This window comes from Meles meles, chromosome 2, assembly GCF_922984935.1.
Source record: "Meles meles chromosome 2, mMelMel3.1 paternal haplotype, whole genome shotgun sequence".
NCBI classification, from domain to species: Eukaryota; Metazoa; Chordata; class Mammalia; order Carnivora; family Mustelidae; genus Meles; species Meles meles.
Window position 1 is genome coordinate 24502057 of NC_060067.1, and position 17224 is coordinate 24519280.

Sequence of the window (17224 nt, forward strand, 5' to 3'; positions counted from 1 at the left end):
TTGGAGAAGAAAACTGGGAGAGGAACAGATTCTGTAAATTTGCAGAAATAGTGCTCTGTAAGAAAGTGCTTTATAAGAAGTGCTTTCTTTGGAAGAAAGTCAAGTGTTCTGTTTTGCTGTATAATGCTTTAGTTACCTGTAAAATTTGTAGAAGTATCAAAGGTAGTTGGATATAAGACTCTGAAGTTGAGAATCTGGTCTGGGGGTATGGATTTGGGATTTATTGGCATAGAGAGATACTTAAAGGAGTATGTCTGGATGAAATTATTTAGGAAGTGTACATAGATTGAGAATGATTTAGCCTTAGGACATGCCAGTATTAATCAGAGGAGAAGGAACAGCCAATGAGATGGGTGAAAAATTAGGAAAGTGTTCTGTCACAGAAAGCAAAAAAAGAAAAGTAATAAATGCAGAAGTGATCAGTTACATCATGTGCTACTAAGAAGTAAAATAGAGAGTAGAGTAGAGCAGCCATTAGATTTGGCAGCTTGAATATCTTTTATAACTATACTAAGAGTGAGCAGTCTCAGTGGGATTGTGTGAAAGTGAAAGCCTGATTAAAATTGATGAAGAGAAAATGGGGTATTTCCAGTTGAAGATGGCAAAAAATGCAATTAAGTTCTATTTCTTCTTGAAACTCCATTAAAGCTAAAGAATTTTTTTTTTAAAACAAAAGACATAACTTCATAAGAACAAAGAGAAGGGAAGAAAGAACAATTAAAACAAAATTTTGGAAGCTGAAAAGCGAAAGGAAGTGTGATATCTATCTTATGGATCTAGAATCCTGAGCCATCTGTGAGAATGATGAGAAATTTTATGGCACTATAGAACCTCTAAAATGTTAGGAATTGAGAACATGCTTTACTTTTGCAAAGGAGTAAAAATGGGACTAAACACAGTCCGATTTGTTGCCAGTCTAAGAGGTGATTATATTTTATAGATCCTTTTCATACCTTGGAATTCCAGGCAACTACCCAATCACTATCTTAGCAGAAGGCTAAAGATTTATTCTCTAGCAAGGATCAAATAGCATGGTTGAAAATGGGAGTACCATATTGAAAATAAAGGGATTAAGAACTTAGGCTACCAGATTTTTATAATTTTCAGTCAGTAGTTTAGAAGATTCTTTTCTGGAAATTTTAACCAGCCTAAGAGAAAAGATCTGAAGATACAGACTTAAAGAATTTCCCCAAAGAGATATTCCAACCTAGTATCCCTGCAATAAAGTTGATAGCAAGCCCTATCACACAGAGCTTCAGGGATCCTTTTAGACCCCACCCTTAAGTGAGCTGGTGGCCAGAGATCACCAGACATTTTAGGAAGACCTTTTGTGTAAGAGCCAAATACCATGCCAAAAGAAAATACGAAGTTAGGGGCAGGTAGGCAGGTAAAAATTGAAACACAAAACTATTGTTTAATGGTTTCAGAGAGGTAAGAGGAGATGCTGAATCCATGAAACATGAAAGAAAAACAATTACATTAGAAATGAAAAACTCAGTGGAAGAGTGGAAAAGTAAAACAGATTTTGAGAGTAAAGCAAAGTTAAATGGGAGAGAAAAAAAATAAGAAAATTGGAGCAACTGTCAGCATATCCAGTGTTGAAATAATGGGAATTCCCAAAAAGGAGAAAAGAGTAAAATAGGAGAAATAAAGAATAGAGACTGATTCATCAAACTATCCACAATTAGAGGACATAAGTTTCCAAGTAGAAAGAGCCTATAGTACGACAATTATGGAAATAAGCCCAATATAGGACATATCACTGTTAAATTTTAAAACATAAGGGAGCTTCCAGAATAAGAGAAATAGGTCACATGTAAAGATCAGTAATCAGAAAGACTTTGGGCTTCTTGAGAATACTCTGGAAACTAGAAGACATTGGAGCCTTCATAATACTGAGGGGAAACTTACTTCCAATCCAGTATTCATTATGGAGCTAAACTGTTAAGTACAGACCAATGACAGTTTCAGACTTGTGATGTCTAAAAATACTTATCTACCATGCCCCCTTTCTTGGGGAGTTATTGTAGGAGGTACTCAACACAAATAAAGAAGTAAACTGAAAGGGATGAAGCGATAAGATAGAAGAAACAGAAAATGCACCTTACGTAGAAACCCAGGAAATCACCAGGAAGATTGTGAATAATGATCCCAAGATGATCGCTGGTTGCTGTTTATGGAGAACGTCCAGTCCCGACAGGAATAGGTCAGAAGGTATCAAGATAAATAGGTGTGAGATTACATTGGTAGAATGTGTAATGTGTTTGAAGATATTAAGAGGAGATTCAGACAGGGAAGAGTTTGGGGCTAAATTGATGATAAGTTTATAGAAAGTAAGTCAATAATAAAACGATTAACTCTAGGGAAAATTATTTAGAAAGGGAAGGCAATTGTAGTATGCTGTATGGCTCAGCTGTGAATTGCATTTTTAGAGTCATCATAATGTTAACTGAATATAACCACCTAGCCAAAATTATGGTACTGGGAATTTGGGCAAATATGCACATATATGAGGTAAGGATGGGGAGTCAAAGAAAACTAAATTCATATTTTTCTTAGTGGAATTCATTGGATTATGCATGAAAAATAAGACTCTTGAGAGCAAAAGACATTTTAATAATTACTTTGGGACAACTTGAATAATTAGGACTGTGTAGGTACCCTCCCTAAAACAGAGGGAATCAAGAAGTCACAAAATAAAGGATATTGGAGCGTTAACTGCCAGAAGAAATAGTTTAAGAGGTGAAAGTGGTGAGAAGTGGGAAATGGGGATCATAGGACAGAGGATTTCTGACTTTTTAATAAGTCTTATAAAACTTTGTGGACACTTTAGATCTGAACATGTATACAGTGGTGCAAATAAATGCCACATTTTAAAGGAAGGGAGAGAATGGAATTAAAGATGTTGGAATAGCAACTGTGCTCTGCCATGCAGTTTTCCTGCGAGAGGGAGCAAAAAAGGAAAGGTAGTACCTGAAGGGGGTTGGTGTGTCAAGGGTGGTTTTTTGGTTTTTGTTTTTGTTTTTTAAGGTAAAGTACTAAGTTGATAATCAGAAAAATCCAGTTATCAAGAGACAAGTTCATGATGTAAGAATGGAAAGCCTTGAGAGGTGACAGTAGATGGGATTCAGAGGACTAGTATTATGTCATTAGATACTGTACAGTTTACTTGTAATATAGAATGTGTTATTTTATGCATAGGGATTCTTTTCCAAAGATGGATTTCCAGGCACCGAGATTTTCTGTTAATTATATTTAATGTTAATGCTGAATTAAAAACATATCTGCTTCTGTATTTGGCAAAGTTTGAATGTTTTATAATGTTTCTTAGTTAATTATATCTCCCCATTTCCTAAGTATTTTTTAATACATGTATTTTAAAGATTTTAGTTAGTTATTTATCAGAGAGAGAGAGAGGGCGTGCACGAGCAGGGAAAGCAGCAGGCAGAGGGAGTAGCAGGCTCCACAGTGAGCACGGAGCCCCGTGTGGGACTCCTGGGATCATGACCTGAGCCAAAGGCAGACGCTTAACTGACTGAGCCACTAGGCATCCCTCATAAATACTTTTTAAAGCTTGTTTTTAAAATGATATTTATAAAAGATTTCCACTGTCCTTCCCCTTTATCATCATAACATAGTAATACCACCGGAAAGCTGGGAAGTCATCACTAAGTGACTTTGAGCTCAGGTTGCTAATGTAAAGGACCGGTTGATTCCTAGCTGAAACTTGATCCTTGGTAATTTCATTTGTGAACTTTGGATTCTAGTAACTGTTACTGATCTTTTGAAAGACATTATTGTAGCCCATGCTGGCCTATTAATCTCAATATTTAAGAAAGAGTAATTTTAAAGATTTTATTTATTTATTTGAGAGAGAGAGAGGGAGGGAGAGAGAATGCATGCACAGAAGAGGGAGGGGCAGAGAGACAAGCAGACTCTGTGCTGAGCATGGAACCCTATGCAGGGCTCCATCCCACGACCCTGAGATCATGACCTGAGCCACAATCGAGAGTTGGAAGCTCAACTGACGGAGGCACCCAGCTGCCCCAAGAAAAAAGACCTTTAATAATAAAATTTGATCTGTATTACATTACATAGTTGAAATTCCATGCTGTGTATAGGGACATTGCTTTTTTTTTTTTTTAAGATTTTATTTATTTATTTGACAGACAGAGATCACAAGTAGGCAGAGAAGCAGGCAGAGAGAGAGAGGAGGAAGCAGGCTCCCTGCTGAGCAGAGAGTCCAATGCGGGGCTCGATCCCAAGACCCTGGGATCATGACCTGAGCCGAAGGCAGAGGCTTTAACCCACTGAGCCACCCAGGCGCCCCGACATTGCTTATTTTTAAAAGCTGAATCCTTAGAATCCATAGAATAGAAAGTATGACTCCGGATAGTTTTTTTGGTACTGAAAATGTGAGGCCTCCAGTGGTTCTAAAACAAGACCTTTTGGCTGTTCCACCATTACCCTCTAAGGGTAATGGTGTTTGGATAAAATTAATTTGGCACCATTTAACGAAGTTAAGAGGAATCTTCCCATAGTTGGCCCTAGAGTACTTAGTTGGGCCTATTTCACTTTTTCCCTTACCTTTTCCTTAAATATATCCTGTTTGTCACTTGGCTAGAAAGGAAAAAAAAAAAAGATCTTGGACTAGACTGGTAGAGAAACATAGTCTACGTCATTCAGTTCGCAGCACAATAGATGTTTGGAAAGCGTATTGTTAATAACATTAGTAAAATAGCCTAATAAAGCATCAGCCTATATCTTCTAAACCATTTTGGGTTCAGTTACGAACCCCTAAGTTCTAAGCCCTAATTCTTATCTAAGCCCTAATTCTTGGGGTCTTTTTTTCTTTTTTTTCTCCTAGTTTGTCGTATTTTCTACCTTTTAATAATTAAAGAAGCATATACTTGGTGCCACTTAAGGTTCAGATCTGGCCTTTTAACTTTAAAGTGAAACTGTTCTTTTTTAATTCACCCAACTTGGCTGTTACCTTTGCACCATTCTTTTTGTTCTAGTGATAGAACCAGCCTCTGTCATTACCATGATTGTAGAGGTATGTCTTTTAGACCAGAGAGTTGTGCTTGGGTCATCTTTAAAGTCTCCTCTAACTCTCGGGCACCTGGGTGGCTCAATGGGTTAAAGCCTCTGCCTTCAGCCCAGGTCATGATCCCAGCATCCTGGGATGGAGTCCGGCATTGGGCTCTCTGCTCAGCAGGGAGCCTGCTTCCCCTCTCTCTTCCTGCCTCTCTGCCTGCTTGTAAACTCTGTCTATCAAATAAATTAAATAAATAAATTAATTTAAAAAAAAAAGTCTTCTCTAACTCTCAAATTGTGTAATTCCATGCTTCATCTGCTGATGTTGATCCAGACACTTAAAACCAGTATTTTGTGTTAGTTCTTTTTATTTTTACCTTTGACTCCCCATTCATTTTCTTTTAAGAGCTGTTAGCCCTTTGCAGTCTCACTTCTGTAGCCATTACCACATGGGCACTGCAGCATCATTGAGCAAGGACCATTCCCTCGCTCCTTCGTGCCTGTACATTTGCAAACAGTGATAGAACAGTTCAGACTCCTATGTTCTTAGGATAGCTTTCATCTGTTCTCACCTAGAGTTCCACATTAATTTATAGTATTTTCTAAATTTTAAACAAAAGGTATAATAAAGTAGAATTTCTCATGCCTCAAAACTGTTGAGGTGGTTGTTCAGTATTTAATTCGCAGCTATGGGATATGAGTATTTTGTTTGAATAAAACCTGCCTTACACTTTAGAAAAACTGTAGAATACAGAATGACAAATTTTAGGCTATGATTCTGTTTTAAAGTAGTAAATCTTAATTCCTTCAATGTAGGTATGAGACTCCTTATAATAAAGCTCTTTCCTCCCTTTTCTTTTTTTCTCTTCTCTTCTCTTCCTTTTCTTCTTCTTTTTCTTTTTCCTTTTCCTTTCATTTCTTTTCTCTTCATTCATTTTATTTTTAAGTAATTTCTACACCCAGTGTGGGGCTTGAACCTCTACCCCGAGATTGAGCTGCTTGCTGTACTGACTGAGTCAGCCAGGCACACCCTAATAAGGCTCTTTTCTACTTGTCTTACCTTCACCCTTCTGTCCACTCTTACTCTCATTTTATGCTCTAGTAATTAAACTTTAAGTTGTAACATGACTGGATTTTTCGCTAAAGATAATGCTAACACTTTTAAGTCTCTCAAATAGGTTGCTCCATTGTCTCATAAGCCTTGTGCCTTTGCAAATTGCCATTCCTGTGGCTTTCCAGCCTTTCACATACTACCTTCTCTTGTCCTCTAGTCTATTACTTCTCATACCCAAATGGTCATACAAATCACATGGGGACCATGTTAAAATGTAGATTTTGATTCAGTGGGACTGTCTTTTAACAAGGTCTCAGATGATGCCGTTGCTGATGGTCTCTGCACCATATTTTTAGTAACAATCTAGACTACCTGACAAATTCATTGCCATCAAGACTATTTCCTCTGACCCCTCTCTGTATACCTTCATTATCCTTTTTATTATTCTTTAGGTATCTGTCTCCCTATTCAATTGCAGATTTTTGCCTACAGGGACTTTGTGTTTTATCCTTGTATCCCTAAAGCTTAGCCTACTGTTGAATAGAAAATAGGTTTTCAACAAATATTTGTTGTTGATTCGATTTTTAAATTAAAGAATAGTTGGCATACAATGTTATATTAGTTTCAGGTATAAACAGTGAGCAATCCTGTACATTATTCGTGCTCACCATGATAAGTGTAGTTACCATACAAGTTACTACAGTATTACTGACTATATTCCCTATGCTGTACTTTTTATTCCCATGGCTTATTTATTTTGTAACTGGCAGTTTGTATACCTTACTTCCCTTCACTAGCTCACTCATCCTCCCTCTCCCCTCCTCTCTCCCTGGCAACTATCAGGTTTATTCTTTGTATTTATGACTCTGTTTCTGTTTTGTGTTTTAGATTTCACATATAGGTGAAATCATATGGAATTTGTCTTTGTTTGACTTACTTCATCCAGCATGATACCCTCTATGTTCATCCATGTTGTCAAGATTGGCAAGATTTCATTCTTTTTATGGCTGAATAATATTCCACTGTACACATACACGTACACACAGCATCTTCTTTATCTGTTCATCTGTCTCAGTGGGCACCTAGGTTGTTTACATATCTTGACTCTTGTAAATACTGATGCATGAACGTAAGGGTGTATGTATCTTTTTTTGAATTATAACCTATTCACAGTTACATACTCTAATTAATATATATGCTAAATATTAAGAGTAGCCTTTTTTACTACTTTATAGTAGAAAATGAATCCTCAATTTTCTTCCCCTCTGTTCCTTTTTTTTTAGAAGGGAGCCTCACATTTGCCCCAGTTCTAGGTATTTGCTTGAAAATGTTTCAGCCTTGGGTACAAACCAAAACATTTGAATTCTCTATTATAACATACAGTGTTCCTCAATATTACTATGTTTGTAGAAATAAATTTTTTGAAAACTAATGACTGTTTATTTTTCCTTTCACCCAAGGAGAAGTACAAATGTCTACCACAAGACGAAAACGTAATATGTTATGTTGTTTACCGTAAGCTGTAGTAAAATGAGCTCAATTGTTGACAGGTATGTTTTTAGAGACTCTTTATTTTGAATCCTATAAAGCTATTTTAAAATTTATTATTAGAGTAATGGTCTGTATCATACTGATAAAAGGAGTTTTGTATTTAAACATAATTCCTATTACACTTAATTTCCATATTGAGCAAACGGAGTGTAATAATAAGACATACACTATATCTGTAGTCAAAGTCAGCAGCATATGGTTTGTGTCCCAAACAGATCATGAACTGTAATTTTGAGTGTTTGGTCAGAGCTACTCTGAAAGAAATTGTGACAGTGACAGATGTTTCCTTGGCGTCTTATGGAATCTTCTATCTCCTTCTGTCTTATTTTTTTCTCCTTATTGCTGCTAACTCCATCCCTTTAAGTGTTTTAGCATTTGTGATTGATAAGTGGTAACTATAATTAGGATTTTATTAGTTAAAATTACAGTCTTTAAATCATACTTTTACGAGTAGGATAAACCTTGTTTCTTTGATTTTAAGATTTTTGTTTGGTTTATTTACATTTTAACACCTCTGACACTAAGATTCATCTTACAATTGCCTTATCATAGTTTAATTGGTAGCATTTTTTCCCCAATGTGATGGCACATAAAATACTGATAAGTCTTTATAAAGATTAGTGGTGTTTTTAATTTGATGAAATACAGTAACATATTTTAAGCTCTTATTCTTTGACAGCTCTTTGTTGTCGAGTACTTTTTATATGTTATTTCATTTTACTTCCCAGTAATGCCATGAGATTTTACAGCTGAGGAAACAATAGGTCAGGGAGGTTGAATAACTTGTTTAAGGTCACATAGTTAAGTGCTGAGCTGGGATTAGGACCTGTGTTGGTCTGTCTGACACTCAAGTTCCTGTATTTTTATTATAGTGTACTGTGTGATTCTTCCGTAGGGGATTCTTTAAGAGTTTTGTAGCTAGAGTTGTATACAGAAGTGACCTTTGACGTCTGGGGCCAGCCCGTCTCCCTTTCCTGTGAGATAAACAGTGAAGATACATACTCTACCAGAACTTAAGACCTAAGGGGCAAGGAGTTTCCTTAGAGAGGCCTGCCTGCAGCACTGACATAGATTTGGGCCATGCCGTATTTTCAGGTGGGCTCTATGTGTAGTTGTCTCCTCAGAAAGGATGTTCCTTCAGTGCTCCTAAGTGATTAAATATGATTGTGGTATTATGCTTCTTGATGATTGCCAATTCCCATTCTAGACAATATGACATCTAGAGACAGCATCATGTTCAGACAGAAGCAGTGATTTTTAATATGAGTTAGTTATCTCTGGGAATATCATGAAAGTTATGGACTTTCTCCTCAATAATGTGCATATATATACAAAAGTTGTCATAAATTGCAGTGCACACATGGAACCCTGAAAGTCCAGACATGGAACTCTATAATATAAAATTTGTAGATGTTCTCAACAATGGATCCAACAGACACCATATGTGCCTTTGTAGGCCTCAGAAAGTTGTGGTTAAAGTAGTGAATAGTGAATTCATGGAAAGGTCATATGAAATTATTTAATAATGCTACTTAGGTTAAGGAATTATCCAGCAGTGCTCTTGATTTTATTTGTTAGAATGCTATTCCCCTAGATCTTCCCATAACCAACCCCTTCTTGTCACTTAGATCTCAGCTTAAATGTCTGCATCTCAGCTGGTCCTTTCCTAACCACTCAGATTAAAGTAACATCACAGTAACTAAAAAATCACCCCTTTTTAAAAAATATAAAACTTGTCATCATATATTTCCTTCTTGATTTATTTTGTTCTACTAGAAAATAAGCTGTAGGAGAGCAGGGATTTCTGTGTCTGATTAACTGTTCTAATGTTCTGTAATCATGTCCAGAGCAGAGCCTGGCACATGAGTATTAGTAAATATTTGTTGCATGAATCAGTAGTGAATGAAATGTGGTAATATAAGTTAAAAGCTAGATACCGTGATGTTTATGAGTGATTTGTGGCATTATAACATGAATGTCTCAAAATTTTTTAAGCTATGCTATTATAAATAAAAATAATTTCAAATGAATCCTTTTATATAATGGCAAATACACTGACTTTCTATAGTTCTCATTGATTTACTACCAGTTTGAAACAAGGTATTAACCTCTGATTAAATTCTGGTTTAGCATGCTGTATATATGGTACATAAGTAGTTTTGAAATTCACATTTGTGATAAACTTTTGAAAAATGTAATTAAACATGGATTAACTGTAGTTTTCTAATACTTGTTAGAGAACAGTTTAGCAGTTAATTCAACTTGAATTTGTACAGTCCTTTAACTCTACAAAAATCCTAGGATAGAACTGATTTGATTCACATGTCATTTTGAAATTGCTGTTGCTCAATGAGTTTGCTCTTATTTTCTCTGTCCACTTTCTTTTTTCTTTTAGAGAAGATGGTAGTATTTTTGATGGGTTGGTGGAAGAAGATGACAAGGACAAAGCAAAAAGGTAGTTCAACTTAAGATGTAAAGCAGTAAATAAATAAGTAAATGTAAAAGTAAAAGTAAGTAAATAGTAAATTAGTGATTTCCAAAAGCTGTCTGTGTTAAGAACTTAGATATATTAGCAAGGTGGAAAAGCTTAGAATATCAATATGCATTTTATAATTTAAGTATAATTATCCAGTAAAACTGCTCATCTCATCAAATCATATTATGAGTATATAATATCTATAAGGCATCACTAAGGATGTTAACTTTCATCACTCGGCTAAGGTAGGGTTTGCCAGATTCACCATTATAGTTACTCTTTTCCCCTTGACTCATGCTGTTCTTTGGTAGCAAGTTATGAAGTGTACCTTTAGAGTAGGGATGGAGGGAATTAAGCTCCACCTCCCATAGGGAGGGATATCTATACACATTGGGAATATTTCTGTAAAAACATTTTCTCCCATCTTTTTTTTATGTCTGTAGGGACTTATCTGTTTATTTTATGATTTAGGTTATATACTCCACACTTTTTTATTTTGTTGCTCAAATTGTTTCAAGCTTTGGCGATTGGGAGTTCTTTCAGGGTAGGCCCCTCCATGTGCCTTCATTCTCCCAAGAGGGGGAAAGTAGACAGTGGGGAAAGGGAGAGGAGAATTATTGGAGAGGTATCCTCAAATAGGTGAGGGAATGGGATCTAGAGCCATGGTGGTATTTATAGGGGCTTCTACCTTAAATAGGAGCGTGGGCAGTTAATTATAGTATCGGGAGGGGGAGAGTCCAGGTAGCATTATAGCAAAGTTTGTAGTCCCTCAGAGTGAGTAATAAACACTTTCTGGGTTTTTTCCCCAGCTATGTTGAACTGTGTGGGTGCTTAGACAAGGGTAGATGTTGTTTTATACACAGATACAAAAGATAAACATGTAATAAGTAATAGTTCTTACATGTCTGTATTTAGCCCAAAAAAGGGGGGTGGGGATACTGGGATATGAAAAATACAAACTTTAATGAATGGTTAAAATACATCTAAGAAGAAGATTTTGAGGAAAACTATACAATGTTTCAAGGAAATAAAAAGACCTGGATTTGAAACTAAAAATATATAGGACAACCCCTTATCCCTTAACCTCAGTCTGCTGAAGGAAAGTTCTTCAGTCTTGCCTGAATGAAGAGGCAGAACTGTAAGGAATTGACTTGGACATTCTTAAAGGCCAAGCTTATTGATGGGTAAGGTAAGCTAAGGATATTCTTTTTTTTTTTTTTTTTTAAAGATTTTATTTATTTATTTGACAGACAGAGATCACAGGCAGGCAGAGAGAGAGGAGGAAACAGGCTGCCTGCTGAGCAGAGATCCCGATGTGGGGCTCGATCTCAGGACCCTGGGATCATGACCTGAGCCGAAGGCAGAGGCTTTAACCCACTGAGCCATCCAGGCGCCCCGGGTATTCTATTTTTGAAGATTCTGAAAGTTTGATAATGTTTTTAGGGAACCAGAAATATTGTGGCTCTGAAAGATATAGGAGAAAGAAAAAGAACCTCACTATACTGTCACAATTAAGGAGTACCACACTGAACTCTGACTAAAACAATGATGAGTTCAAGTACCTTAGTGTTGAACCAAGAACAAAAGGAGTTTTATAGCCGCCCTCAAAATGAACCATCTGTGGCCTGTTCTCAGTGAAGTTATCATAAGGGCTGAGAAATTCCATCTTTCATGTAGTATGAAGTAAAGTTTGCTTTAGTGTTTGTCATCCAGTGATAGAGTTGGCAGTTATGTGATTTCTGTATGTTTTCCTCCCCTGGAATAAAAACGGCTGATTTGAATTACTACTTCGTGGTAGCTGTATGGTACTGGGCATGTTCTCCTTTGCGCCTGAGTTGCCACCTGTAAAATGAAAAGTGCTAAGAAAGTCTACCTTATAGGAGTAAATGAGATTTCTTAAGTGCTTGTAGTAGTGCCTGGCACATCAGTGTGCAATGAATATTGGCTTTTATATTTATTCCAATTCATGTGTTCAGATACTTCATACATGTTAATTCTCAAATGCTGATTTCTTACTGTTTTCTGAAGGGATATAACTGGATTTGTATATCTAAGCCTCTTGTGCATATCTTTTAAAATATGCAACAGGCAATTTCATCGTATCTAAATTCTCTCCAAACCATCTGTACACCAAAACCAGTATCACATGTTATTATTTCATATTAATAAACAGCATTATCAGTAACTTGGGAATCCTTGTAGGTTTCCCTTTTGCTTCCCACTGCAAACCAGGTTTGATTTACCTAGAATGGATAGTTCTGCCTCTTAACCCTCAAACCCACACTATTGTTAACACTGCCACTGCCGTGGTTTATAGGCTAGGATGTTGCACTTGCCTCCTACATGGTCATCTGGTATCCAGGCTTGTTTGCCATACAGTAAGTTTTCAGCAGTATTTGTTAAATGACTTTGTTTCACCAAGCATCGATCCTTTCCTCACTCTGATGCCAAAGTGATCTTATTAACGAGCTGTTCTGTTCCCATCATTTCTTTGCTTTAAAACCTTTCAGTGCCTTCCCATTACTTTCAGGATTAAATTAAAATCCTTTTATGTAACATAAAAACTTCATGATTTTTTCCAGCATTTATGTCTCCCACCCAGCCCCCCAGCTCTAGCATACTGGGGCACAGAAAGCCTATTCATTAGCTGTGTTAGTCATATCTGACCACTAGTGGTAGGTTTTTGTTCCTCTACGAGCTTCCTGTACCTGCAGTGCCTTGCGTACACTCATTACCATCCTTTTCTCACTCAGCCTTCATGATTCACTTCAGTAGATGAGGATGCCATCTCTGGTTCCTCTGAATTTCCATTGGAATTGGATAAATTTCTTGAAAGAGCTTGTCTTTTCTCAGTATCCTTAGCCTTTATTACCATAGTCTCTGTTATTATAGCAAGCACTCACTGTTTGAAGGAGGAGTCATTTCCCAGTAATAATATAGAATATATGCTTCTTTGTTACTGAGCAAAAAATAAATAAAATTGTCCTCTGACCTTTTGGGAAATGAGTATAAACAAGTTTTGCTTAAACAAAAACTGAATTAGAAAATCTAACTTCACGAAGTATACAATTAGAGGTTAGAAGTATTGTAGAATGATTAGTTGCTATATAAATGTATTTGCTTATCTAAAGGTCTTGATGCCACTTGATAAATGTTTACTGGTTAGCTACTTCACATACAACAGTACTAATTATTCATTTGGTGTGCATATTTTGAGTGCTTACTGTTTGTTAGTTGTTACCCTTAAGTGCTTAGGTGAAAAAATTGGGGCTCTGTTATCAAGGTGTACATAGCCTAATGGAGAGAGAGATGCAGATGAATGGTTCTAGCTCGGTGCTAGAGTCTGGCCATACAGGCATAAAGAGGAAGACTGTATGGATAAGCTTGAGGGTAGATTTTCATTTTTAGATTTGTTTGTAACTTAAAACTTACAGGAAATGGTTAACTTTCTCCTACCTAGTAATTTTGAATAATTTGTATTTACACATTATATGCACTTCCACAAATATATCTCAGTAATACTCATAATAGCCAAATAGGTAAAATACAAATTCTTGGTAAATATTAGATTAAATACAACTTGTGATTTGAATGAGGTTTGTCTTATTGGCCTTTTCCTAAGAACATGTTTGCAAGTGCTTAATATGTAAGTTCTTCAGTGATAAACTGAGAAGAAAATTATTGCCCCAGTTAACTGTACGTTGTTGGTCACCTGTGGATAAATATTTATTACATCTATATTGATGGAAGTGCATATGTGTGTAGTTGTGTCCAAAGTGAGCATTGTATTAAACTATGTGTGTAATCAAATGGATTGTTTGAAAGCTGCTTAATTTTTTTTTCCATCAGAGTATCTAGAAACAAATCTGAAAAGAAACGTAGAGATCAATTTAATGTTCTCATTAAAGAACTGGGATCCATGCTTCCTGGTAATGCTAGGAAGATGGACAAATCTACTGTTCTGCAGAAGAGCATTGATTTTTTACGAAAACATAAAGGTAAAATTTTAACTTTATAAGACAGATTTTTTTTAAATAAGAGTCTCCTTTAAAGCATAATGTGGTGGAATCTTGACAGTGATTCTTAAAATTGGATGCTTCCTCACCTTTTTTTTGAGAGAAAGTGATCAGTTGCCTTTTTGAAAGTTTCCTGGTATGTCCTTTATTTCATTCAACAAACATTTATTTAGTGCCTACTGTATCCTAGGTTCTTGGGGTACAGAGTAGCAGTCCTGGCCCTCAGTTAACTCAAGCCAAGGAAGGCAGATATGGAAACAGCTAATTTACATTGCATATGCTTAAAATATGAGTAGTGTTTGTAAACATAAACTTACCATGAGAACACAGAGGGAAAAAAATGTGTCAAGAAAGTCTTAAAAATAGTTGATTTTGCAGCTAGTCTTCCTTTTAGGTTAAGAAGAACAGCATTTCACCTGAAGGAAATAGGAAATAGTGTGTGCAAATGCAGAGAAGCAGGAAGAGTTCAGTGTAATTGGAGCACAGTTGAGTTGGAAAATCATGGGTATATTTCAAAGAAAGGCAAGAACCACATCATGAGGGCCTTGTATGCTTTTTACAAGATGATTTCTGTGTATGTCTAGGAAATAAATACTGTTCATTAAATAAAGTGATTATTAATCGAAGAAAATAATTTTGACTGAGTTATGAAAAAGTTAAAGAATATTGAATGTTTTTATAACAGAGATAATAGATGAAAAACTTGTAAAAGGACATGTCCTTTTCCAGGTGGCAGACGAAACCGTAAAATTTTTCTGAAGGAGAATTTGAAACCAGTACTTACAGTCATTCCTCCAGAGCTCACTCAGTCGTGCATTATCAGGCTGGTTTATGCTTCACCAGTCTTCGAAATTATTTTTCTTAATTTCACAATTGCCAGCAGCCCCACCTGTTCTGCTGCCAGTCAAACAATAGCAATAGCTTTTTCTTACATCGAATGTACTGGAAATTTTTTTAAAAAGATTTATTTATTATTAGAGAGAGAGAGAGAGAAAGAGAGTGTATGAGTGAGGGGAGGCACAGAGGGAGGAAGAGAAAATCCCAAGCAGGCTCCATGTTTAGTGTGGGCCCAGATTCGGGGCTCTGTCCTAGGATCCTGAGATCATGGCCTGAGCCAAAATCAAGAGTCCAGTGCTTAACCCACTAATCCACCCAGGTGCTCCTGCGCTGGAAATTTTAACCCATCCACCACTGGCTTCTTTTTCTCCCTTGGCCTGTATTATACTGCACTTCTTCATTCACCTCTCCTTCCTAACTGAAACACTTTTTTTTTCCTCCCAGATGTCTTCTCTTTTGTGCTCTTGTTTTATACTCTTTCCTTTGCTTATCTCATTCCATAGCTTCAACTATTGCCTCTCTGTTAAACTACCATAGCTGTATTTTTAGATGCAAGCTTTTCAGTCTTTTGTTTCCATATAACTTCCAGATCTTTCTTTTGCATGTGCTCAAACTGTGCATCTGAAACTGAATTCATGTTCATTTTGTCAAGTCACCTCCTTCTCTCAACTTTCCTTTTTACATTTTTACAACACTACCCTTTCAGGCCCTAGGACTCAAGACTGAAAGATTTTTTTCACCTTCCTTAGTACTGTATCACAGTTGCCAAATTCTGTTGATTCTTCCATAAATGTGTCAAGATTGCTTGTCTTCATTTTTATTGTCACCATTGTCATTACATTTTACCTCTGCAAATCGTATTCTCACCAACCATAGTGTCCCTTGTTAGCACACCTAGTCCCCTCAGACACTGCAGTTCAATAAATGACGGCTGAATGAAATGAAATCATATGAATGCATTTGCCCCGATAATAGAGGATTAATTCTGGCATTAAGTAGGTCATGGTTTATTTATTTTTTTTCCCAAAATTGGATATAATTCTTGCAAAAGCAAAGTTTACCTCAAATTGAAAGGGAGTTCTTAAATACTTTTATTGGTACTCTAAGCCTGTGTTTAACTAAACTTGATGGATTTGCTTGTGGATTTAAATTCTTTTTCTGGATATATATAATTGGTGTGAATTTGAAAAGCATGACTATATTCTACAGAATTAGTAGCTAGACTTCTTACTTATAATATTGTAATACAGGCATTTTCAATATGCCAAGTGTTGGGTGACAATTTAATATCTTACGTTTATATATCTGCTAATAGAAAATCAAAACTGCTTGGTCCCTACTTTTCACTGCAAAGTAGAATATATTTTATAGAGTAAAATCTATGATACAGATTTTTATTTTGCCAAGTTGTTGAATATGTCTGCATTTAAAAATGGAAAAATATTTATTAACTTAATAGTTAATTAACTTAATATTAACTTAATAGTTTATTAACTTAATAGTTAATAACTTTCGTGATTTATAAATAGCTTTCTCGTAACTAAATCCATTAGAAAAATCTTGCAAAATAAACTAATAATTTTGTTAAAACGTGTGCCCCAAGCCAGGGATTTCCAGATTCTGACCAGTTCCCTACCACTAAGAAGACATTCAAGAGGACACTAAGCAAAATCACTCTGGGATTATTACTTTAAAGTTTTTCCGCAAATTTTAGTCTCCTTGATTAGTTCGGAATAGAGCACCTCAGGTTGGGAGAAATCTTTCTGCCTGGTAATAGGCAAGCCTAAAGTCATCTTAGTTAAAAGCAGACTGATTGACCGACCTCCTTGGCTCCTTTCTTCCAGGTTCTTATCCAATTGCTCTAGCTAGGTTCCACTATTTGAATGTCAAGAGAAAGATGAGAAGAAAGAATTTCTTCCCAGTGCTTGTTACTAGTATGCCTATTTTGATTTTTATTTGGTCATTATGTCAAGCAGGAAGCATTCTCAGACCTTCAGCAATACAGCAATACCAAAGCTCCCCAAAGAAAACCCAAAGACTGGTATTTCCGAAAGACCAAATCCAAGGAGATAACTTGCCACATTAGTCCATGTATTTCATCATACCCAAACCTGGGCCTCCTGATACCTACCTAAAACCAATAAATGTTATTGCTTGTGGTTCTCATCTTAAATAGAGAGGGAGGAGAGAAAGCAACTTGTTGGACTTTTGTATCACCCCTTACCCCCCTACCCTGTGTTTGGAGTATGCCAC

The 17224-nt window shown here is 36.2% G+C and overlaps 1 protein-coding gene across 7 annotated transcripts in view; it reads left to right on the top strand.

The window, feature by feature from the left end:
* Positions 1-17224, top strand: part of CLOCK (clock circadian regulator) — a 135961-nt gene that overhangs the window by 51660 nt on the left and 67077 nt on the right. For 6 of the 7 annotated variants that reach the window (XM_045996451.1, XM_045996411.1, XM_045996419.1 and 3 more), the window contains 3 exons: positions 7552-7641; positions 10038-10097; positions 13968-14116. In XM_045996451.1, coding sequence (XP_045852407.1) covers positions 7595-7641; positions 10038-10097; positions 13968-14116 — 256 coding nt within the window. In that variant the 5' untranslated portion in view covers positions 7552-7594. Of the gene's footprint in view, positions 1-7551; positions 7642-8537; positions 8738-10037; positions 10098-13967; positions 14117-17224 lie in introns of all 7 variants that reach the window. The other variant, XM_045996457.1, reaches the window with a different exon arrangement.